This window comes from Anabrus simplex, chromosome 2 (assembly GCF_040414725.1).
Source record: "Anabrus simplex isolate iqAnaSimp1 chromosome 2, ASM4041472v1, whole genome shotgun sequence".
Classification (NCBI taxonomy): Eukaryota; Metazoa; Arthropoda; class Insecta; order Orthoptera; family Tettigoniidae; genus Anabrus; species Anabrus simplex.
In genome coordinates, this window is record NC_090266.1 from 803,246,702 (window position 1) to 803,273,553 (window position 26,852).

The 26,852-nt window shown below is 37.7% G+C and overlaps 1 protein-coding gene across 1 annotated transcript in view; it reads right to left on the reverse strand.

The window, feature by feature from the left end:
- LOC136863112 (uncharacterized) overlaps window positions 1-26,852 on the reverse strand; it is a 414,667-nt gene that overhangs the window by 223,701 nt on the left and 164,114 nt on the right. Inside the window, exon 7 of the mRNA XM_068225861.1 lies at window positions 3,660-3,788. Coding sequence (XP_068081962.1) covers window positions 3,660-3,788 — 129 coding nt within the window. The remainder of the gene's footprint in view (window positions 1-3,659; window positions 3,789-26,852) is intronic.

Genomic DNA, 26,852 nt, shown 5'->3' on the forward strand with positions numbered 1-26,852 from the left:
CTCCTATCATACCTAACCTGTCTCTATGATAAACACTGCAGTTCCATAATATCACTTCTCAGCCATCATTCAATTCCAATTACAATATCTGGTAATTATGTATCTATTAAATTACTTAATTCTGTTCCTTTCTTCACAATGCTTTTATGTAATGCTTCCTATACTGTCATCACTGCTCCCTAGTCCACATTGTATCCTTGAATGCACCTCCCTATAATTCTTCTAAACAGACCCCCTAAATTATTATGTACCACTGCAGTTCAAGTGAAGGTCATCTGAGTGTAGATCCCTAACTCCTACCCACCCATCAGGATCTAAAATACTCACTCCCAATTTCCCACACACTCATTCCATAGTCTCGTTTAAATCCCCAATCACCCTCCATTCAGCATCCCTCATACAAAGTATCCCACTGATAACAATCTCTGCTTCCTATCTTCTTCTGTGCTGCCATAACCAGATCCCACATATCCCCAACTATGTTAGTACCTATTTCTGCTTGCCTTACATTACTGGTACCAACGTGGAAAATTACCACCTTCTCTTTACCTTCCTTCCTCCCTTCTTTCTACTTTCCTCACATCTGCTTTAACCCATTTCCTGGATAATACACTAGCCTGGTTCCCTTTCCTCCACACACTTTCCCGACATGCCTGACATTTGAGTCACCCCTGATCAGAGCACGAACTCCACCCTCCTCATTAGATGCCTCCTTTCCTGGTCTCCCTTAACTTCTCCCATGCTTACAGAATGCACTTCCTCCTCCCTTTCATCCCTCTCACTATCCTGTTAGACCTCCCTCTTCCTATCATCTACTCTATATTTCCCTTTCCTTTCAGCTACTATCGTAAATTCACTCAGTGGAAGCACCATAAACACAAAACATACCACTATGTCATACTGTAGTGTAAACAAAATAAAAGAGATGGCTGAGTCACTTGGCCAAATGTGATCTCTGATTGGCCAAAGTGGATATTACAGGCTTTGCTTCTCAGATTGTAAGAAATGATCATGGAATTTGCAGCCTTTGCTCCTAACCCCAATTTTCAATAGGGGAACTAACCCACTTACAGCTGCTTTCACTTCTCATTACCATTGGAAACTGCTAGAAAACAAGGAGAATACATTACTGCCATAAGGTAAGTTATGAAAAAAAAATGGATAATGCAGACTTTGCTTGTAGGTACCTCGTATACAGTATACCGTATTTATACTGCTCTGCTCCACAGACCTATACCACTGGTATTTAAAAAACAATGCAACAAAATACAGTATTTAGCAAATATAGCAATTAACAGCATAATTAAGCTCATAAAGCCATAAATGTGTTCAAATAAACATAGGTATGCAGTAACAAGCCAGGGTTGAAATAAGACAAATCAAGGAAACCAGGAAATAATCATATAATCTATACTAATATTATAGAGGAAAAATTTGTTTGTTTGTAACGAATAGGCTCAGAAACTACTGAACCAATTTTAAAAATGACTTCACCTATAGAAAGCTACATTGCCAGTGAGTAACATGGGCTGTATTTTATTTTCAAAACAATTCGAGGTGGGGGGCATGGGGGGGGGGTTATAAAAATAATGGGCTAATACAGGCAAAATATTGAATTTGTCGTATAAGGACGAGACAAAGCTCAATTTAATCCTCTTGACGTAAAGAACAAAACTCAGTAAGCCCTATGGGCCCAAAAACCATGTTTTAAGGCCCTAAAACCAACCGTTACGGAGATATTGGCACCACACTACCCCTCCTCTAGGAATCGGATAAAGTAATGAACTGCCGTAAACATGGCAATGTCAGCTCCAGGATTCTACAGCAGCGAAATTATTGACAATAAATCACAAAAACCTAATATGTTACAGACATGAAAATTGATAACTGGAATCCCTTTTAAAAATAAAAGAACACAAATATTCATTTTCAGAAAATCCACTTAAGGGGGGGGGGGGGGGGGGAGGGTGAAAAGAAGTGAGGAAGGAGTTGAATTATTTATATGAGGATACATATAACTCAAAAAATAAAGATGTTACAGACTTTAAAATTGGTACTTGGAATCTCCTTTAAAAATGAACACGCTCTTTCTGGAAAATCCACTGAAGGGGGTGAAAAGAATAAAAAGAGGGAGAATTTTTAAAATGACTATCTTCTTCTATCGCTTTACCCACACCTGTGGGGTTGCGGGTGCGAACTGTGTCTCACATGAGGATTTGACCCTGTTTTACGGCTGGATGCCCCTCCTGATGGCAACCGTATGTGTAGGGATGTAATCTATACATCTATACTAATATTACAAAGAGGAAAAATTTGTATATTTGTTTGTAACGGATAGACTCAAAAACTACTGAACCAATTTTAAAAATTACTTCACCTATAGAAAGCTACATTGCCAGTGAGAAACATGGGCTGTATTTTATTTTCAAAACAATTTGAGGGGGGTGACGGGGGAGATATAAAAATATTAAAATAATAGGCTAATATAGGCGAAATCGAATTTGTCGTACAAAGACGAAACGAAGCTCCTTTTAAGCCCCTTGATGCAAAGAACAAAACTCTGTAAACCCTTCGGACCCGAAAACCATGTTTTTTGGCCCTAAAACCAACCGTTATGGAGATATTGGAACCACACTACCCCTGCTCTAGGAATCGAATAAAGAAACGAAAAGCCATAACCATGGCAACGTCAGCTCCAGGATTCTACAGCAGCTAGATTATGCATGTATGTTTGGACATAGCTGCCAACAAAAATTGATACACATATGACTTACTATCGGTAAAAAATAAACTGTTGTGTAAGACGCTCATAGCACTCCTTTGGGCGGGGCTGGAAAGGGGGTGAAGTATAAAAATAATAGCCCCGGAGATCTCCGTAGTACAGCGACCAGCAGTTGCCGACGGGCCTCCGTTTTTACGTACTGGCTTAGGTTTCAGCATTTTGCGGAGTCTGTTACCTATAGTTTAAAGTATTTTCTATCAAATCATGGAGTAGTAGGATCACTGATGTTATTAGTCCCGATATTTTGGTCCACTTTTATGATCGTTGTAACCATGAAAACAACGTATATACTGTACACAATTGTCAAGATGACTTAAAAAAATTTTTCACCATTTATACTCATATTCATTATATGATGTGCGACATGAGTGACAAGCCCTGAGAATTATAATTCTCGATAATTATAGTAGTTTCTTTTATGCATTGCGTATTTCCTTGATTATTTGTAATAGTTACGAAATGTCGGATCAAACAAATACATTCAATAATATTTATATTTGTGGTCCTATCTAGCGGAAGTATACTTATACTAAACCTGCAGCTTTGTGAAGGAAGCAGGTATACCTAGACGAGAATGAAAGAAAAACATGGTAGCATAAGATCTTAGAGGTCAACGCTAATTACGAACTAATATTTAGAGGCCCCCCATGAAGAAAAGGAGAAGAAGAAGATACATGACAAATAATTTCTACGTACTTAAGTAAATACACCAGTGATATAAATATCTAATGAAGTCGCTCACACCGATAGTATGAGTAACCAAAACCAGTTTCTGATAACCCGTATGAAGAAGGGTACTTCTGCTAGTATTAAGTAAACGTGATGTTTGAGGAATATCTACAGAGTATGTTTTGGGAAATTAAACATAATATAATACCTGAAGAAACGACTTTCTCCATTCCTTCACAGTCCTCTACAATTTGAATTCCATCTTCGGACATCCTACTGTCAACAATGGTTAGGGATTCTTCAGCAATATTTTTGTCTTCTTCATTTTCAGTATTGCCTGTAACATATAAGATATATATATTTGTTTATTTGAAAATCGTCCTGGGGGATTTGCAGGTTGTCATGATGACAGAGTCCCTACACACATGCAGTTAGTTACTATGTGCATACAGTACTGATATTTTGAAGTCATACAATTTTTAAATCTACATGAAATCAATAAAATGTGATAATCCCAATAAATATGGTTCTTAAAAATGCAAATGGAACCTTTATGTACTGTTATAGAAAGCAGTTCACAAAAGTTTTTGCGAGTCCAAACCACTAACAAAAGTTGGCAGAAAAATTACGGATAGTCCCTCTGGTTCCTATCATTAAGCCAATCACAGTCATTGATTCAAGATGATAAATTTCTCTAATGGCTTGTAGATGTGCTTTTTAGTGGTATCTGCTTCCTCTGACTGACTCTCATGGGTATTCAACTTCATAGTAGGATGTAGGATCAAAGATCTATCCACAAGGAGAGTTTTGCTATTTATCTTACCATAATCCTCATGCAGTAAACCAGTAATTGTTTTTACATACTATTCATCCAGTCCATCTTTGCAAAGGAAGAATTTTGAATTAATTGCAGTGATTTTTAAATGAGGTCATATAAGATTTCCTTTAAATCACATAAGATCTTTTCCCCCTTATGTCAACATAAATAAAAACAACATTGTTTTGACATGACATAAGAGTTTGTTACAAAGAGCTGTCCATGATAAAAACATTCACCAATTGCAACCATGTGATGCAAGTGTCAACTTGGATAAACAAAGTTTTGCACATCTTGAGGATTTCAGGTGATTTTAGTTGTGTGAATATGTTAACATAACCACTGTAACATATCCGACATACACCATGCATTTCATCAAATTAATACAGAAATCGAATAAACTTGTACACCAGCAATGTCCATAGGTATCAGTGTAGTAACCCTCTGGTTTGCTGAGCAAAGAGCATGAAATGTCACAGGTTCAAGTCCTGCCATTAGAAAATATTTTTGTCTGGATAGTTTTACTGCTATGTTGATGGGTAAATGGGGTTGAAATGAGTTGATCATCACCTCAGTATCAGAAACAAATCTTGTCATTTCCTGGTATGCTATTAGGCCTATCACTACAGACAATTTTGATCAATCAATCAATCAATCAATCAATCAATCAATCAATCAATACTGATCAGAATTTAGGGCAGTCGCCCAGGTGGCAGATTCCCTATCTGTTGTTTTCCTAGCCTTTTCCTAAATGATTTCAAAGAAATTGGAAATTTATTGAACATCTCCCTTGGTAAGTTATTGCAATCCCTATCTCCCCTACCTATAAATGAATATTTGCCCCAGTTTGTCCCGTTTGAATTCCAACTTTATCTTCATATTGTGATCCTTCCTACTTTTATAAACGCCACTCAAACTTACTCGTCTCCTAATGTCATTCCACGCCATCTCTCCTCCGACAGCTTGGAACATACCACTTATTACATGTTATAAATCTCATTTTTGGTCCGTATTGAAAATTTACAGTTCAGGTGTTTTAATTTAATCCACCTATTCAATACCTTTATTTTCACTTATAGTGGTTACATAAACAGACTATCAGTTAAATGGGACATGTTTCGCCCTCAATTAAGGGCATCTTCACAGCCTAAAAACAATCAAGTGTATAACTAATATTAAATGTGGAAGCTAAAAGTTTAGCCAATTATTAAAATTTGGGACATAAAAATGTGAAAAATGATACAATATATAAAGATGCTAATGGAAACACTGTCAATGATTAAACTATAATCTTGTCGGAGACTGAAACTTCTTCCATTAAAATTCTAATTAAAACAGTTCATTTAAAATGTTAGTGGAATACCAAAGTGGAAATAATATAAAGCCAACGACATGAGGGCGTGAACACAAGCATAAACATGATTGACATATATACAATATGTCCAAGGTCGCTGATGAAATTCGTGAGCATAAAATGAGACAGAAGCATCAGTTGAAAAATTATAGAAGTGGCCCTTAGCACCAGTAGGTAATATTATTGGCTGAAACCTTGTCAGGAAATGTCAGTAGATACTGAAATGATGTTTTATGTTAGTTGAAAGTTGTTATTTGTTATCTACTGTTGTGTCGGTTGCTGCCCTTCTGTTGGCTCTGAGTCTCGTGTTGTAACAGTTAACATATACAGTAAAATAGATGCTAATTTTGAAACAAATAGATGTTAATTTTTCAGGTCCCTAAGAATAGGTGGTATTGAATAAAATTATAATAATTTGTATCACGTAAGTGGTATGTTCTGTGCTGTCGGTGGAGAGATCGTGTGGAATGACATCAGTAGACGAATAAGTTTGAGTGATGTCTTTATAAGTAGGAAAGATCACAATATGAAGATAAAGTTGAAATTGAAGAGGACAAATTCGGGCAAACATTCGTTTATAGGAAGGGGAGTTAGGGATTGGAATAACTTACCAAGGGAGGTGTTAATAAATTTCCAATTTCTTTGCAATCATTTAAGAAAAGGCTGGGAAAACAACAGATAGGGAATCTGCCACCTGGGCGACTGCCCTAAAAGCAGATCAGTAGTGACTGATTGAGGCGGGACAGGTTTTTCTCTGGGTACTCCGGTCTTCCCTGTCATATTTCATTCCAGCAACACTCTCCAATATCATTTCATTTCATCTGTCATTCATTAATCACTGCACCAGAGGAGTGCGACAGGCTTCGGCAGCCGGCACAATTCCCATCCTTGCTGCTAGATGGGGACCTCATTCATTCCGTTCCTGACCTGGTTGAATGACTGGAAACAGGCTGTGGATTTTCAATTACTCCTACAATATTGTCTTTTTCTGGTATACATACTGTATGTTTTAGATATCACATGATTTGTTTAATTTTTATTTGGCAGAAGTGGCTGAGGCTAGTCCCAAGACTTATGTAACATCATTTACTTGATATATTGTATTGAAAAGGTGGACTCTCTTGTCAATTTATTCTGATAATTGCACTTCAACATGGAACAAAAATTAAATTTATAGCTAATAATAAAAATAATCGTATGGCCTCAGCTACCGTGTGCAGACATTTCAATTTGACGCCATCTGGCTGTCTGCTCGTCAATTTCGACGTTCCGTTTTACTCTAGGCCCACTAGATGGCAGACCGAGTAAACCGAAACTCTCTTGGGCGTCTATGGCTGAGATTTAATGAATTTTGTCGGGTAAACACCAAATGTGTCACCAGAGATCTTTTACGTGTCGAATGGACTTTTTTTCCGCCCTTCAAAAATCCGACTACCTCTGTCGGGTTTGAACCCGACATCTTGGAGTCCGGAGGCCGACACTCTACCACTGATCCACAGAGGCAGCTAATTTATAGCTTATATATATGCTGTCAACCAGGCAAAGAAGAAAGTTTTTTTTTAGGCTTAAAAGTTAAAATAGCCAAATTAAGCAAAGATATTTCCTGAAAGAATGTATAACCTATGATTTGACACGTACATTTCTCAAAGTTCATACTAAGAAACACAGATCCCCTTTTCAAACTATGAAAACTCAAACCAGAACTAATAAAATCTGGTTGAAAATGAAATTAGATTCTTACATAAGAAGAAATCTTTTCTTATTAACAGATTATATGAGACTCATCTCGAGATAACTAACCTCCTTTCTTATGCTCATTGGAATATTTTTCAATCTTATGTCGATTATAGACTACAATCCATGTTATAAAAAAACATCAGATCCTAGAGAAAAAGTTAAAATTCTTAAAAGACTCTAAATTCACTACCATTCCAGCCAACAGAACACACACTCCCTCTGACAGACTTGCTCAGTTTCACTCCCCTGTTATTAATCTCTCTAAAGTGACATTAAATGATATTGAGACATCCATACTGAGCAAGGGTCCGAAACACAACTGGCCCTCCTTCAACCTTCAAAATGGCGTTATCACCACTACAGTGGAAGCAGCAGCCATTAGTACAATGCCAGTAGATAAACAAGAAGAAATGAGATTTGAAGCTAAAAATAAACTGAGTAACATCTTCAACTCTATATCTAACAAAAACCCTTCCGCCCCAACAATCAATGCCAATAGAAATAATATATGCCAAATTAAACTCCCAACATAAAAACAAATTAGATTTTAAGAAGAAAATCACTGACAATGATCTTATCACAACAAAAGCCAATAAAGGCAACTCCACTGTTATTATGAACAAATCAGATTACATTGAAAAAATTAAACAATTCTTCACAGACAGCTCATTTTCTATAATCAAAAGACACCCTACATTAAAAATTCAACATCAGCTTAAACAAACACTAAAAAATGCAATATGTCTATTAACAGAAAAAGAAAGAAATTAATTAATGTAAATCCAGGCCTGCCAACTGCCAAAGCACTTCCCAAAATACATTAAACTGATGTTCCTATCCAACCCATCATTAATTACAGATCCAGTCCTTTATATAAAATTTCACAGTTCATCCAATATTTCCTCAAAAGAAATTACCATTTTTTATCTGGGAATTCCATTAAGAATACTAATATGTTCATTTCTTTGATATTGTTAACATGTACCCGAGCATTCCGATTTCAAAAATTTGTCCTATTATTCACAACAATTTAAATAAACACAGTGGTCTGAGCCCACTAGAAATTCAAGATTTCATCTCTATTCTGAAAATGGTTTTGAATAACAATTATTTCACATTTGACAATACCATTTATCAGAAAAATGGGTTAACTATGGGATCACCAGCATCAGGCATCCTGGCAGAAGTCTATCTGGATCATTTGGAACACAACAAAATTAATAATAACAACGTCTTTAGTAATATTTTTTGGACAAGATATGTGGATGACAGTCTTGTGACCATGAACAAAAGTGCAACCAATGCCATCACCACTCTATCCAACCTTAATCACACTGACCCACATATCAAGTTTACACTAGAGTCAGAAAACAATAAAAAAACTCAATTATTTAGATCTAACGATCATCAGACAACCTGGTACATTGAGCTATAAGATTTTTAGAAAACCAACGCAAACCGCTAACACAGTCCTTCAAGATTCCGTACACCCACATGCCCATAAGTGTGCAGCATACCATAGTATGGCACACCGCACTTTTAGCATCCCGTTGTCTAAAAAGGAACTTAAAAAAGGAATTAAACATCATTAGCAGTATAGCTAAATTTAATGGCTACAACATCTCCTTTATAGAGAAAATCATTAATAAACATAAACACCAACCTTCAACCACCTTAACAAAAGAACAAACTCTAACAATTTTTTATCTACTTTTACATTTAATAATAAACAAGTCCACCAAATCAAAAACATATTTAAAAAGAATGACGTCAAAACAGCCTTCACAACTTGTAACAGAAACACAGATATTTTACACAATACCAATTCTATTAATCATAGCAATAAGTTCACCAAGTCAGGTGTTTATAGACTCAATTGTAATAATTGTAACGCATCTTATGTCTGTCGAACAGGTAGGAGCTCCTATACAAGATACTTAGAGCATGTTAACGTCCTGAAATATAACAGATTTTTGGCCATGGGACAGCACATGTGTGATACTAATCATAAGTTCACTAATATCAACCAAGACATGAAAATTCTCGAAGTTATACAAAAAGGAAAATAGTTTTATCCATCTGGAACAGTTTTTCAATCGTAACATCAATCTAAATGAAATTTCAGAGAAATCAAACATTTTATTTGACCTTTTAACTCTTATTTTTAGTAATCATGCCTCATATAAAAATAACTCTTTCTTTTATTATCTCTTTAAATTCCCCACTCAGCAGCAGCCTTTCTTTCCACATCCTTCAGCCCCACCTTAGACATCCCTTCTCCCCTCCCTCCCATGCCACCCCCTACCTCTCTCTCGTTTATCCCCTCCCCTCCTCTCCCTATCTACTCTTTTGTTCACATTGCCTGATTCCTCAAACAAGTCAGTGATTGTTCCCTATCCACTCCTTTGTTTACATGGCCTGCCTGCTTCCTCCAGCAAGTCAGTGCTTGTTCTACATCAGACATTAGAGGCGAGTCTCATATATAATTTTTCTCCTTTTAAATTTCTTTTCTGTATATTTTTTCATTCCTAATTCTGGCTATCATTTCCAGATCTACTTTTTTGCCTGAGGTCCTAAGTCAACTTAAAAACATCATAATATAACAAGAAGATCGTAACCCTAATTTCTGTTACTGTATATATATGAAGGGTACACAGGAAAAACGAACAATGTCCAAAAATTCAAAAAATGAGTTATTAGTCCCATTTGTTAGCTTAGTAGTGAAGCTATCAACACAAGAAATATCAAAGAGAAACAATGAACGATGTCCGAGATATGCAGTAAAATAGAAATGGTACACAGAGGAAGAACGAACAATGTATGCGTGGAACTACATTAAAACGAACAGAGTCCACCAACAGCTCGAATGCGCATGCGCGTGTCGCCGCCATTGCCGTTTAAGGTGATTGATGGCTGTGTCAGTTGATTTGTTCTGTCTCTGTATTGTGTAGGTTTGTTACACTAATATTGTATGTAGTACAATGGATGCTATGATGGACACTCATGTCTACAATTCAAGTGATGAAGAGACTCAAGTAGCGAGCATGGGGAATTCTACAAAGAAGAAACGTAAATTCGGTAGTGTGAAAAGTGTTATGAAGAAGTTACGAGATACTACGTATGAATCCGGTGAAGACTGTGACTGCAAACGATTACAATGTTTTAAGCGGGTCACTGCAAGTGAACGGAATAAGCTAATACATGATTTTAATAAGTTAGGTGACAGAAATGCCCAGAACTCGTATTTGGCGGGATTAATTACCGTCCCTGGCTACAACAGGACACTCCCCAATTGACAAAAGGGGAAAACATGAGAATAGAGGCAGAAGTAAACTTCCTGAAGAAACATATGAAGCAATGACTACATTTCTCAGTTCTCTTAAGGGACGCAAAGCTCATTATAGTTTACAAGATACAGGAAAAGTTTACCTACCTGAAGAACTGAATGTGAAAAAGCTACTTTTCATGTTTCTGGAACGCTATCCGCATGTTCAAATTTCTTATGAGACATTCAGAGTGACAAACAACATTTAACATCTCTTTTGGGTATCCCCGAAGTGACACGTGTAGCACATGCGATGAACAGAAAGCATCAGCTAGTAACTTAGAAAAGGCTAAAGAAACGTCATCTAATCTGGAGGAAATAAAGAAGATTGAAGAAGATTTGAAGAAACTGCATAATGAAATGAAACTGCACAAAGTTAGAGCTGACTGGTTCTACAAAAGGAAGAGAAACGCAAGAAGAGAAGCTAGAAAAGATGCAACATACGAGGGAATAGCTATAGATTTTGGTAGAAATCTTCCGTTACCAAACATATCGACCAGTGAGGCCTATTATCGTAGACAACTTTCATTTTATGTGTTCAATATACATGTTTTAGCAACTGGTATGTCGGTGTTTTACACTTACGATCAGACAGTGGGAAAAAAGGGAGCAGACGACGTAGTTTCAATGCTACATCATTTCATAACAACCTACCTAGATCATTCTGTCCGTAAACTCCACATTTTCTGTGATTCATGCAGTGGACAAAACAAAACCTTCACCATGATTAGATTTCTCCACTATGTAGCAATAACTTTGAATCGCTTTGACCAAGTAGTTGTCACATTCCCAATAAGAGGACATTCGTACATGGAGTGTGACAAAAACATGGGCCTAATCCAAAAAAAATCTCCAGCAGAAACTCCAGATGACTGGCGGGAAGTAATTAGAAATGCTCGAGTGAAACCTTCTCCTTTTGAGGTAGTCGATTGTAAAACAGATATGTTCAAGTCCTGGGGTAACTTCCTAACACCGATGTATAAGAAAACTTTCCCTGCTGCAACCCGGCCCATATTGGAACTTCGAATTACACCCAGATATCCACAGACTGTTGAACACCGTGAAACATACAATGGTCTCTTCAATTCCACCGTTATTACAGCAACAGGGCGTAAGAACGTGTTACACGGCCAACATGAAGTTGCGCAAGCATATTCAGGACCAATTCCTTTGCCTGAAGAGAAGTACAAGGACCTTCAAATACTGAAGAAGTTTTGCCGAGATGATGCGCAGGAGTTCTTTAGTCGTCTACCTGTCGTAAAAGGGTCGACTAAGAACCAACCGAACGATGACGATAGTGATGTTTGATAAAGTACTGTGGTAAGGTGATTAAATTAAATCGATCATTACATAACAGGACAAAGAAGTATTAAAATGTGTATTACGTTTCGTATGTGTACGGCCATATTTAGTTATAAAAATGTTCAAATTATTTTAATTTTTGAAGTCGAAAGCCAAACTTTTACAAATTGAACCATTTTTAGAAAGACATTGATACAGACATTTTAATGTGAGCTATTATGTGCATATTTAAAGTAACACAACACATTAAATCCATAATTGACTGTAATGCTTTTATTTCAATTTGTGTTAATTTGAGTTTTTATTATTATTATTATTATTATTATTATTATTATTATTATTATTATTATTATTATTATTATTCTAAAACATTGTAAAATACCCTCAAAACTATTTTTTAACATATTGAGGTATTGTTAATGCTATATTGGAGGAATAATCAGTGTAATATCATGCAAGTGCCCATTCTTTCAGGAGAATCCAGAGGAAAAAACGCACATAGTCCTTGCACTAATGAACTAAAAAAATTATTACTAGAGTACTTGTTAACTTAGAAAAATCATATTGATGGATGAGATACACATATATGTGACAATAATTTAGACACTTACATACAAAAAATTATCTCCTTAGTATTTTGTGTAGAAGTGTTCAAACTTTAAAATGTATCTCCTGTAAAATTTGCTTTTTGTGACAATGTTCGTTTTTCCTGTGTACCCTTCATATATATTTAATATTATTATTATTCCTATAACATTGTCTTTGTTTGGTATACATATGTTTTAGTTATCACATGATTTATTTAATTTTTATTTGGCTGAAGATGGCCACTAAGTGGCTGAAACTAGTCCCAAGACTTATGTAATATGATTTCGCTTGATATATTGTCTTGAAAAGGTCAATTTATTCTTATATATGGGATAATGATCGGTGCATGGCACATGGGTCATAGCACTGCAGAGATTACACACGAATTTAAGTTTCCGAGGTCAACAGTGTTGAGGGTGGATCTTCAATATCGCAGAGAGAACGTTACCACCCGAGTAAATCGCTGCGCGGGAAGACCACAGGTGTTTAATGAATGGACATCACGTCGCCTCTGCAGAACCATACTGGGCACTCGACGAGCTACTGAGAGTCACATCACTGCCCAGTTGAATGTTGGGAGTCAGGAACCCATTTCTTCCAGGACTGTAAGGAGGCAACTGAACCCCACATAGGCTTCACCAGCTGACAACCAACATGTATCCCTTTGCTGACACCTTGACACAGAGTTCAACGACATTCATAGGCCCGCAAACATCGACAATGGACCATGGAACAGTGGCAGCATGTGGTATGGTCCGATGAATTCCGGTTCCAGTTGTATCAAGCTGATGGGTGGGTGGGGCTATGGATCCTATGTGTCCACAATGCTGTGTCCAGGCGGGAGGTGGCTCAGTTCTCGTCTGGGCGGCATTCGCACGGTCGCAATTAGGCCCCACTGTCCGACTGCAGGGAGCGCTGACAGGTACACGTTATGTGGACATTCTTTCAGACCATCTGCACCCCTTTCTGGCCCTAAAGTACCTTGATGGAGATGCCATGTTTCAACAGGACAATGCGCCATATCACTGCTCTGTGGTGGCACGCAGGTGGTTGGAGGAGCACTCCAGTGAACTTACGAAAATGGATTGTCCCTTCAGATCCCCCAATCTTAATCCAATCGAGCATTTATGGGATGCTGTCAATGCTGGTGTAAGATACATGAACCCCGCGCCAACTACACAAGACCAACTGTGGGTAGATGTGCAAGATGCGTGGGTCCAGATCCCTCCAGAATGATACCAACACCTTGTAGAGTCGATGCCTCGCTGTATAGCTGCCGTTTCGAGGGCTCGCGGAAGAGCAACTCGTTATCAACATCACATTCAGTGTCTTCCCATGACTTTTGGCCACTTCATGCAACTAGCGCATTGTAAATAAGAAAGACTGAAAAAGCACCGCAGAATAACATTGACATTCACATGATGTTTCATTATACCCTGTAGTCGGCACTACTGCTTGACTATATAACAGCACAAATCTGGGGTTTCTGTTATACATCTATCTAGCATGTGATTTAAGCATAAGCTGAACTGAAAAAATGGTTACATTAAGGCTGGACAAATCCCAGGCGCCCGGTCGCCATGTTGACGAAAAGAAATGTGTAGGCAACTAATATTTTCAAATTGTAATGGCTAAATTCCAGCCTGAGGGAAAACAATATTTTGGAATTTATCTCCACTCTGAAAATAGCAACATATAAAACATTCAATTGATGGTATTTTTAAAAACTCAGCAGTAAAATTTGTTCCTAAGGTGTTTTGTTTGTTTCTTTTGTTGTTGTTGTTGTTGTTGCTGTCATCTGTCTGGTGTATCTGAATACGGAGATTATACGGTCTATAATCTGTTATAAGCATTGGTTACACCTGAACACTGAATTAAATCGATATAAGCATTCGATATATCTCACGATCGACAAGTTAAACCTTCCATTTTCACCAGTCTGTGCACTCTTTGAGTACTGCACTTGTATGTAATAAGCACTCCTCTGGGTTTAACAAATTTGAGCCCATTAAAAGAAGTTACAGAATGCTGGTAAGGTGGGAAGAACTTGATATGTTCCTTCTCGTGTAATATCACGCCATCATTGAATTATAGTTAAAGTAATTAGAGCTGAGTGATTTAAGAGTGATTACGATGAAGTGAGAGATCGAACTGGTTAATATTATAGAGGTAATCAATTCTTTTATGCTTGGCACCTATGAAATCTTACTGGATCCAAGAATTGTTTCTGATTTATCCAGCCCTGGCTTACATATTTTGGTATCTTTCCCGCCCATCATTTTTCATTATATGTAGTTTCGTATGTTCATCCACACCCACTCTTAGTGTTTGGTGTATCAGAAATGGAAATTTATTTAATCCAGTATTTCATAAAAAGAATGCATTAACTGCTTCTTTGTATTATTTAAGTGAAAGTTACTACAAAATAAAATGGATAACTACCATGAAGATAATAAATGAAATTCATAATATGTATTACCATCACAAGGCTTGAGAAAAATAAAGTACCTTTACTAACCAAACACAAGCATAGGAATTTCATTAGAGAGGATAAAAATGTACTATACCTCGGACATTGCCTTCCAGAGTAACATAATTCCCAAGAGGAGGAAAAGCTTCGCCCAATCTACGTACAAATTCTATTGAGGGATTTTCCACTACATCATTTTCAGTTCTGTTTTCACTTACTTAGGATGAGAGAGAGAGCGAGAGAGAGAGGGAGAGAGAGAGAGAGAGAGAGAGAGAGAGAGATGTGCATATTCCAATATTTACTCCTAAGATTTTAAAAAATCTGTTTTACTTAATACACACCTAACATACGTTTCCTTTAGAGTTTGGACATTACTGAAAATCATATATGTGTGTTAAAAACTCACCACAACCATTCACGTGAAACGGGCCCAAATCTAAGCCACATTATGCTCTTTGTCTGTTGTAAATGAAGTAGTGTAAGTTATTTTCTTATGAGAAAAAAAGACATACATTTTTAAGTCCTTAAATTAAATCATAGACCCATTCATACACACAGTTCTACAATAGCTGTCTGGCTAGACTTTTATTACATGTAATCATCTTATGTCACTTCCCTTTTCCTGTGTGTATGTGGCTATCTTGTTATCCTACACTTCCTACATCAGGACTAAGGATCTATTAAGAAAGCCCCTCAATGAGCATTGATGCCTGTCCTCTTATGAAGATGGGAATCAGAAACCAGCTCATAGGAGGCAGAAGAGAACTTGAATTGATGAAAAGAGAGGGTATCTATTTAAAGACAGCAGTGTATTAAGATGTGGAGATTTTTTAAATTATTTATTATTTTTTTTTTTTGCTATTTGCTTTACGTCGCACCGACACAGATATATCTTATGGCGACGATAGGATGGGAAAGGCCTAGGAAGTGGAATGAAGCGGCCGTGGCCTTAATTAAGGTACAGCCCCGGCATTTGCCTGGTGGGAAAATGGGGAAACCACGGAAAACCATCTTCAGGGCTGCCGACAGTGGGACTCGAACCCACGATCTCCCGATTACTGGATACTGGCCGCACTTAAGCGACTGCAGCTATTGAGCTCGGTAAGATGTGGAGATAAACCTTGTTCTTTTGATTTTTCATGTTTGTCCTAGTTCTCTTATTTCTATAGTTTCCTCTTTCTACACCGACCTGTCATACTGTGTTCATCCTATTATGTGTTCCAATCCATGCCCCTACCACTGTATATGACTTGCACGCAAAGAGTAATAATGCTTTTGATTTTACATACCATTAACTACTTTTCAGTTTTCATACAGACCAAGGTGCCAAAATTCTGTCCTGCAGGAGTTCTTTAATATGCCAGTTAATCTACCAACATGAGGATGACATATTGGAGCACCTTCTTCAAATACCACCGGACTGAGCCAGGGTCAGACCTGCAAACTTAGGCTCAGAAAGACAGCTCTCTAACCCTCTCAGCCACTCATATAAAGTGCACTGTATAGGTACCGTGCATGTTGCTCTAGCGGCCAGTCGGAGAACCATACAAGAGGCAAACACAAGACTCACAGTCCCTGTTCTTTTATGAGCATGTAGTCACTCCGATGATAATGGCAGATAGGAGGAGGTCAATTAAACACAATTGTTGTTGTGTTGGATGTTCCAATACTTATCCAAGTGAAGTACTATTTTATTGTTTTCCAGAACGAGCGATAGAAGTGGACCAAAGGAGGAGATAGATACAAGCAGTTAACTGAAGAAAGTAAATACACACACATGCTGCACATATTTGCAGCAAGTTCAACTGACCTGATTTAATTTAATGTTGGCATTAATGTTTAGCACCGACGGATCACTTTGGCAACCTACGACTTACTCAAGAATATGTAGTGCACATTTAATTGGAAACAGAAAACCTGGACAACCACTAAGTCCAGCCTATGTTCCGACAATATTTTCTGATGAATACAAGAAGAGGAATGTGTCGCTGAGCCCTAGCTTACAGTGCTTTCAGAGACTACTCAATCGATTAAAGAAGGAAGAGTCAGACAGAAAATTTTCAACTAGAGTTTGAGCAAGTAACATAATGAAGGATGCATCCCTGGGAACAGATGCATTCGATTTTTATCGTTAAGACTTCATGTTTACTTGTTCTATAAATGAAAACGTCGTAAATACCCAAGCGTGTATTCCACTTAATTTCGGTCTGGGAAGGAACATTTCAAAACATGACCAAATGTGTGTAACGGAACACTATCATACAGACATCAAGAGCCCACGTTTCCCAGGTTACAGTTCCAATTTTTATTTACAATTTCCTTTTACGTCGCTCCGACACAGATAGGTCTTATGCTCATTTTATTGCTGTACTATAATTTATTGAGAGTACAGTGAACATTCATTTTATTAAGTCTTTTATTAACTTGGAGTGACCAGGGCATATGTTTCACAATTCGACAGGAAGTTTGGCGCTGATGGTCTACTGTCCGCAAGCTAAATTAAGAAAGAAGGTTTTCTACCTGGCGCGCGCACGACTTTCATGTACATGCTTCAGAACAAGGGAATGACGGAGGAAAATGACAGAGACCAAGGACCACATTTCGGAAGCCCGACACGCAGCTAGAAGTCATATGACATGAGTTTAAAGTAAGCGTAGGTGACGCAATGATTTGAACCAATGAAAATGAAGCGTGAGCTCAATACTGGCAATACATTCGTTAAAACGAGAGATGTGCCCTGAACGAGCATAGAACAACGTCTGTGGAGGCGAATTAATAAAAGTGACCAGCATGTGGGTTAGCCGTCTATTTGGCAGGAGTCTTCGAAGTAGTCATGTCATGAGAAGAAGTGTCAACGTACCGCACGTGCGGAGTTAGAGAAGTCGGGTATTAGAAGTCTTGATCGTGTGTTGGGACATTCTTACACTAGCTCTATAAGCTGAGACTTTACTTTTCATCATTAGAAGCGAGCTAAGAATATTTTGTAGGCATGGGGGCCTATAAGAATTTCTTGATCATTATGCACTAGCATTTCTGGGTGGAAGTGAACTTGATAAATTCAAGATTTTAGTGTCTATAAAATTTAACTGAAAAAAAAAAAAAAAAAATCGATATGAACATTTACACGTATACTTGCCTGCCTATTTCAAGTTTATACTTGTGTGGAGTAAAGTAGATTTTCCTAGGACACAAACCCCTGATGGACAGCTGACTTTCTAGTCCAGCATTGTGTATTGTTAACATATGTAGAGTTGTGACATAATGCGGATGAAGTGTGGAGCGAGAGGGAAAATTGACATAGCCATGTTGTTAAATAAACAGCGAGTTGCCACGCGGCTGAATGAGAACTGGTTTCACGGTCATGGGAAACTACGCCTGAGCGTTGTAAATAGTAGGTGGCAGGTTATTGACCCGGTTGTTATACCGTGAATGAACGGAATGTTGCAGTCAGGTTCCGAACCAGCAGAGGCAGCAAGACGTCAGGAACATGATTTCTGCGCCAGGATGGAGATCCACGGACCTCACGTGTTTCAGATTGAAGCCATCGCAGTAACAATGGCTGGCTAGAAAGAATGAGAGCCGGCTAACCAGAAGCATGGGGCGGAATTGGCAAAAGATGAGTATTAGATTTACAATGTCATTGTTACGGAGTCTTGTGGATGTGCAGAGGTGAAAGAAGGTGCTGGGGTGAACGGGTCTCAACTTACGAAATTAAAGTTAAGATAAAATTTAACAAGGTTATATTTTCTTTGCAAAATCAAGAAATAACAAGAATGGCAGGTACAGAGTAGCAAAACAACCAATCGAGAATGTACAATTACAGTATTACAGGATTTGGGCTCCGAGAGCCAGACACATAATTCTTGAGCTATAAGCCCAACCTTACGCTATACAAGATTCAACAAAGGGGCAGAAGAGCCCAATCATGCCCAGGAGCTCTTGCTCCCAATTACACAGTAAAGCCTCCTCGAGGCACGCAGAAACAAATTTTAAGAAAGAGCGACCCGCTCTTAAGTTCAAGCCTATCAAAAGGCCACACCAAATTCTACTTTCAAGCTGTCCTCCAAGTACATGAAAACAGGGGTAAAAATACCCAACCTACTGAGGCCTATTCATTAAAGAAACAGGAAAATTACATGGCCTCCAAAAAACCAACTTGAGAGGAGGCAAAACTGCACTCCTAATATACTTTACTAAAACCTACCTGGCACTAGGCCGCTAATGCAAGGGCTAATCCCATACTAAAGAGGTGACTTATATAAGAAAACGATTTACATTACACTAAGGAAGAAACGGTTGTGAAAATAAGTTCACCTCAACGCAATATGAGTGGGAGCTCGAGAGGGTTAAGCACTCTCTATCCCAATTTGTAGTTTAACAAGACAGAATTTAAATCAAGAGTCTTTTACATTTTAGAGGAAGGTTACATGGAAACGGTTTCGAACCCGCCCCAAGAGTTAAACTGCTGAGCTAGCAAGAAAAGAAGTTATTAAAAGGCCATTACCTGGTGGTTGAACTGCTGCCCGAAGAAAGAGGCGCTTCCCGCCCCCTGCTACATAATTTACAAACTGATAGATGTTACTGAAGTGGCGCGGAGACCCGAAAATCAGCAGTTTATATACCCTCGTGGAAAGTTCGAGGCGTTTCAGGAATGAGAACACCCGCCCACAAGCCTTTTATTGGATAATGGCAAAAACTACTACACTAAACGAAGAAGAAACACCTTATTGGTGGAAAATTAATTACAGAAATTCCTTATTGGTCAAATTCAAAACTGGCGGAAAGAAAGGGTTAATATTGCCAACTTAAACAATGACTGAAAGAAATTTAACAAAGAACAAACTTATGAACCCAAAATTTCTCCAAAAACACAGTTCTTTCACTTCGCACTAGGGTGCACAATTGTAGTTCTTCAGTAGTGTCCTCTAGAAGAGAATGTTCACACTTCTTACTACAGGCAAAACAAAAATACATCGAAAACGACCCAGTTCAGAAACTTCAAAATTTACAAGTAGGGACATCTCCTGAGAAACTTGAGAATTAACACTGTAAATAAAGTTCATACTTCCTCCAGTAGAGGAGTTCCAACTGGCGCAAAGTTTGAATTAGCGGCGTGGAGGTGTACCACCCGGTACAGTCATAAGGTACTTGTGGACGTGTTTTAATTCAGTAAAGATCTATCTGTGTCAGTGTGATGTATAGCCAACTGTAAAGGAAAAAAAAGTAAAAAGGTTCTTTATTTAAGTTCAATAGGTTTAGCTGTTGGCTGGGGAGGACTATGTCCTATCTCAGTAAACTGTAGGGAAGCTTGTACATTAAAATGCAAATAACTGGAAAGTATATATGGACCAGTTGCATGAGGTCACAGCTAGCCTTTTTCTTTTATCGTAATTTTATAGCTGAGTGGTTAATGTCAGTTTTTTATATAAGTCAGATCCTTGTTTTAGCCATATTTCATAATTTGAATTTCTCTGATGTTGGAGACGCAGTGAACGTCTCGGGGCTTGAATGTACATGTAAAAGGGATTTAAATTAAAGTCAGGAAAGACTAGATTCATTATATAATGGGATTTCAAAATGCGCGAGAGCGTTTTTCCGATTTATTGCATGAAGTGTGGATGAAAATGTGTGTGTGTTGGTAGAGCTTGGACGCACGACCTTTGTTAGAGTCATCTTCGTGGTTTTTAAATGCAAATATGAGTGTACTTTGTGGCATCAAGAGGTTGTTGTCAATATGGGTATGAATTTGTGACTGGTTCACAATGTCCTCAATCGCACTTTCGTGTTCCAAGTTCTGAATATTAGAATTAGATTTCTTTAAACGTTGTTGTTGTTGTTATTATTATTATTATTAATGTGATCTTCTGAAGTGGAACATGTAAGATATTTCAGTATCTTTCAGATTTTCAAAGATGAATTATGTCTATTTTTAGTTATTGTATTATAGCAGAGTCGGTAATTTTATCTATAGTGTAACTTAACAAGCACAAGTGCTCTTGTATGTGACCAGTGGGGAATTGTTTTATTTTGGAGAGTGAAAGTAAGAAGTCATGTTTATTTGTATCAGATTTGGCAACGTTAGGGCATGTGATGTATTGTGTGATGATGAGTTAAGGGACACGTTCCTAATTCTTAAAGGCCTGCATTTTCATATTTTAGTAACTTGCCTCAGACTTGTGAGCAGCGTGTGTTAAGGGTTGAACCCCAGATATTTTTGGTGTTTGCTGCAATTTTGGGAGAATGAATCTCCGCTTTTGAGTCATTCCGCCATGTGGTAGGCGAGGATGATTTGTGTTTCTACCAAGTAGAGTTTTATATAGCAGCCTATTTTGTTAATTTTATTGGTATTTGTCCATGTCACTACGGTTGATGCTGTACACAAGGCTTTTATAGCGCGACACCTAGATTATGACTAGCCCTTTATGATATGACTGTGCTGAGGATTATTTGTGTCATGTAATTTTTTTTTCAGAAACCCACGTTGAGTTATGTGATGAAGGTCTGAGTCTACTCTGTTTATTTTCTTGAATTTTGGTACCACGCCATTTATTTTAGTAACCCACGCTGATTTATGCTTGAAGTTGTAAGGTCCATCAGATGATTGGTTTTGTGTCATATAATCTATTTCAGGAACCTACGTGGAATAGCAGGTGATTGTTCAAAGTGTGAAATTTATTTCTTTAATATTTTCCATCGAGACTGTGTGATTGAGAGTTGCCTGAATGCGGCAATTACTTGGTGATGGCAGGGAAAATATGACAACATGTTTTTTGTTATTTGATTTGCGTATATTTTGCCATTTAAGTGATTTTTATTGTGTGTGGCTCCGATCCACACCTATTTTTGTGTTCACATGGATACCCGTTATCGAGGTGTATATATTGCTAGGATATATATATATATTTTTACAATATTGGTTTAATGCCGCACCAACACAGATAGGTCTTATGGCAAAGATGGGATAGAAAAGACCTAGGAGAGGGACGGAAGTGGCTGTGGCCTTAATTAAGGTACAGCCCCAGCATTTTCCTGGTGTGAAAATGGAAAACCGCGGAAAAACATTTTCAGGGCTGCCAACGCTGGGGTTCAAACCCACTATCTCCTGGATCCAAGCTCACAGCTGCGAGACCCTAACCGCACGGCTAACTTGCCCGGTGGTTACAGTTCCATAAGGAACAATACTCAAATGCACGATTTACCAGGTGTAAGCTCTTTGCTTTATTCCTTGCATTATTACCGAACTGTAACATTTCCAAAATATGTAAAGAAACCAGATTATTAATTTTCCTAGCAAAAATGAAAACTGGACTGTCCTATTCTGCTTTGAGAGTGTCATTTGGTGTTCACAGGACTACAATTTCACATATTTTTTTTTACCATGCTTAAGCAACTCGAGCTGTGTACGAAAATTTTTTTGTATTCTGGCCTAGTAAGGAAAGTGTTCAAGAAACAATGCCTCCAGCATTTAAGAGATATTACGGTAACTGTTAAGTCGTTATTGACTGCACGGAATTTAGGGCTGAACAGCATCCCTAAGTAGATCAGAGTGTGTATTTCTATTCTTAAGACAAGGGTTGCTACACTGCAAATGTTTTAATTGTAATCACACCTAGTGGTATGATAACCTTTAAATCAAAATATTATGGTGGAAGAGCTAGCGACTCATAACAACTGACAGTAGTTTATTAACTTGCCTTTAACCTGGCGAAGAGATCATAGCTGATAAAGGATTTCCTGGCAGCAGAACTAACTTATATGGCCACAGTCTTAATTGTGATGCCACCATTCTTACATGACTGGAGATTAACAGCTGAGAAAGTTGATGAGTACTTACAATATTGCGAGTTTTAGAATTCGTGTACAAAGGTGTATTCGAAAAATTAAAATATACAATATATTACAGAAATTGCCAACAGAACTTTTTCCTTACATAGATTACATTGTGCAGATGTGGTGCATTTTAGCAAATTTGCAAACTCCCATAATTAAAGAAAAGTTTGAGAATTTTTATACCATCAATTCGTTTTCAATATATTCTTTATTTACATTTTCTATTGAACTGTTCAATGTTTACACGAAAAAATTGACAAATGATTACTTAATTATCATTAGGAATACCGCTAATTTTGGCAAGCGATTACTGAATTTTTTTTTTTTTTTTGCTAGTTGCTTTACGTCGCACCGACACAGATAGGTCTTATGGTGACGATGGGACAAGGAAGGGCTAGGAGTTGGAAGGAAGCAGCCGTGGCCTTAATTAAGGTACAGCCCCAGCATTTGCCTGGTGTGAAAATGGGAAACCACGGAAAACCATTTTCAGGGCTGCCGACAGTGGGGTTCGAACCTACTATCTCCCAAATACTGGATACTGGCCGCACTTAAGCGACTGCAGCTATCAAGCTCGGTGATTACTGAAATACAACTTTGAAATTTTCGTGAGACATTCCTTGACATACTTATTGTCCTCATAAACGGGTATTGTCATATGCTGTGCTTTGTTATATAGATCACTTTTTTTTTAAATGCTAGTGGCTTTACGTCGCATGGACACAGATAGGTCTTATGGCGACGATGGGACAGGAAAGGCCTAGGAGTTGGAAGGAAGCGGCCATGGCCTTAAATTAAGGTACAGCCCCAGCATTTGCCTGGTGTGAAAATGGGAAACCACTGAAAACCATCTTCAGGGCTGCTGACAGTGGGATTCAAACCCACTATCTCCCGGATGCAAGCTCACAGCCGCACGCTCCTAACTGCATGGCCAACTCACCAGTTAGATCACACTTTTCTAAGCCATTTACGTACATCAGTATTTTTATTTAATATATATTTGACTTTTCTTTAAATGCTTCTTTTTCTTTTCTTTTTCTCGTCAACGTAAAGATAACATACTCACACATTTCCTGCCTCATCTACTATTGGTTTATCTTCACAGGAAGATGGACACTCAACTTCTAATACAGTGTCTGTTACATTCCCCTTGGGAATTATGCCACCTGGAGAGCCACAAATCAATGGCTACATTTTGTAGATGATTAACTCACATCGAATACCATGAACAGTGATTTAACTTGCATAACATCCTATTGCCTCACTTTCCATTTCACTTCTGTAAGAAAGATTGTTCAAAGCAGCTCCCCAATTGGAGAATCAGTTACAAATGTGAGAATTGAAATAACAAAGTTAAGTCACCTAGTTTTGATCCGATGTGCTTTCGTGCTAGCAGATATTCTTATCTTTCCTTCTTGAAACCATTGAGGGCTTCATAATTAAGATACATTGTCCAGGGAGATTTCAAATATATGATCTGTATCAACCTGCACTTTGCTGGTAAAAAATATTTCGTCACCCACTGTGTGAAAGGTGTATTTGTCCAGTGAGAGTACATTGTTAGAGACTTGTAAATGTAATAGCTGTATCACTATTTCTTCATATTCGTCTCTCTCCACATCACTCACTACCCTGTCCATCAACGAGGTGACTATGGCCCTGCACGATTATTCAATTTCAGTTCTTGCTTCTGCTCAAAGTATTATCCGAAGACTGCAAGGGAAGTGTTTTAAAATATCCTCAGTTAATTCGAAGAGGGGAAGAGATGTCTCTGAAATATTTTTACCGAACAGTTCTTCTACGCATTTCCCTTTCCTATATTTTTCCCCTGACATTGTTTTCAGACTTAATTTTCCCCATTGTTGCATATGATCTGTTTTGGAGACAATGCTTTCATTACTTATAAAATACACTACCGCAGCTACGTGTTTGCAAGTTCTTCTGGTGCCTGCAGGACAGGAACATTCACTGCTAGCAACATTATGATTCTGGTCAACCTAAACACAAAATACAAATGCGTACAACTTATGAATACATAGCAAACATGCATGAAGTAATAATAAATATACTTTATAAATTGTTACGTAACTACACCATGCTATCTCAAGTTTCACGATATAAGGCGGCAAAGTGACAGATGTTTGTAGCGTGACTTTTCTTATGATATAAACAAAACCATTGGAAATTTACTCTTCAATGTCTTTCACGTGGCCACTGCCAATAAAGTGACAAAGAGTGTGGGAATGCCACCAGACTGAAACCTTGTGTCAAGTGCTCTGGCAAACATCAGGGCGTTCTGAAGAACGTCAGAGAGAGTAGGAAATATTCTACCCTCATGTAAGAAGATGGAAAGACTGCTCATTAAAAATTACGTACGTGATTGATCAATTGTTCCCTTGTTTTGGAAGGGTGCCACGTGCAAACTGCAGGAGGGGGTTTGATATCCTAAGACGTGATGATAGCGCCCTGATTATTTTCATCCCCCGTGGAGGTGTATGTTCGGAGCTTTCACTCCAAAGAGGAGTCCGGGCTGATGGGGATAAGGTAAATTTCATTTTCGTCATGTCTTAAATTAACTAGTTTCTCTTGCAGGAATTGTCAGGGGCAGGCTTGCATTTTTATGATTTCATTTAATCATAAGGAGATTGAATTTTTGGATGCGCTTGTGATTGGTCAGATGTTGAGAGGGCTCTTGCATTATCGTAGTGATAAAGTAGTTAAAACCTATTGAAATTGTTTAATTTTGTGTGTGTGTGTGTGTGTGTGTGTGTGATTCAGTTAGAGCTGTTTATATACTGGTGTTTAGTGCTTGTTGGTAGAAATTGGGGGTAGTGATATTTTATTTGAATTTTATAACAAGTAGTTCAGTTGGTGTTCAGTAGATTATGCTTTCTAGGTTAAGTAGGTTAGCTAGGTGCACTTTGTTTCAAATTTAGGTTTAGGTAATAATCTTAACACTTTTAAATATTTTTAAATATCTGTAGGTTTGTTGGTATAATACTTACAAAGGCAGATTATCGTAAGGAACTGTAACTTCCGCAGCTTTTCCGTTATTTCGTGTAGATATCCGTTCAAACTATCATGAAGGTAATAATTTATTCAACTAAATAACACGATATGCCTGTAAACATTGATTTAAAAACAAGTTTTTTATTTATTTATTTATTTATTTATTTATTAGATACAGCCTATGGAGGGCCATTTTACACTAATAATAATAATAATAATAATAATAATAATAATAATAAGTTTAAATAAGTATAAAAGATAACAAAGGTATAAACAACAATATTAAGTAACAACAATAATTAACAATTTTAACAGTAACAATGTAACAACAATGACAACGGTAACTGGCAAGTGTTGGTTTCAGAAATTAGGAAGAAGGAAGGTCAAGGGTTGGTGGGACGGAAGAAAGTGAAAACCTGGAGAGGACTTCAAAGGAATCTTTTAATTTTTTGTTTGAAGGATGAGAAAGGTGTGAATATGTCGATATCGGGTAGTGAATTACCAAGTGTAGGGAGACGGTGGAAGATTGAGCGTTGTTGTAAGGTTAGGCGCGGATGGGACACATGATGGGTGCGCTGGTTGCGTGTAGGGTGGGGAGGAACGTGTATAGGGAAGTACGCTGGAAGAGAATTACATTTGGCGTAGCCATTGATTATTTTGTGAAGGTAACATAGATCAGAGAACTGTAAACGGCTTCTCAGGTCAAGTATACCCAGGTAGTTCATAATGTCAGATTTAGTTTTGTTCTTAAAAACAGGATTGCGAGTCTTAACAATGAAAGTGAAAAAGTTAAAAATACTATTTAGTTGAGATATGTTTGTGATAGCAGATGAGGACCAAATAGGGGAACAAAAGTCAATAATGGGGAGAACATACGAGACAAAGTATAATTTTAAGGCGTTAATATCATTAATTTCAGTAAACCTGTAAAGAATGCCTAGAGTACGCATAGCACGGGATTTTATGGAGTGA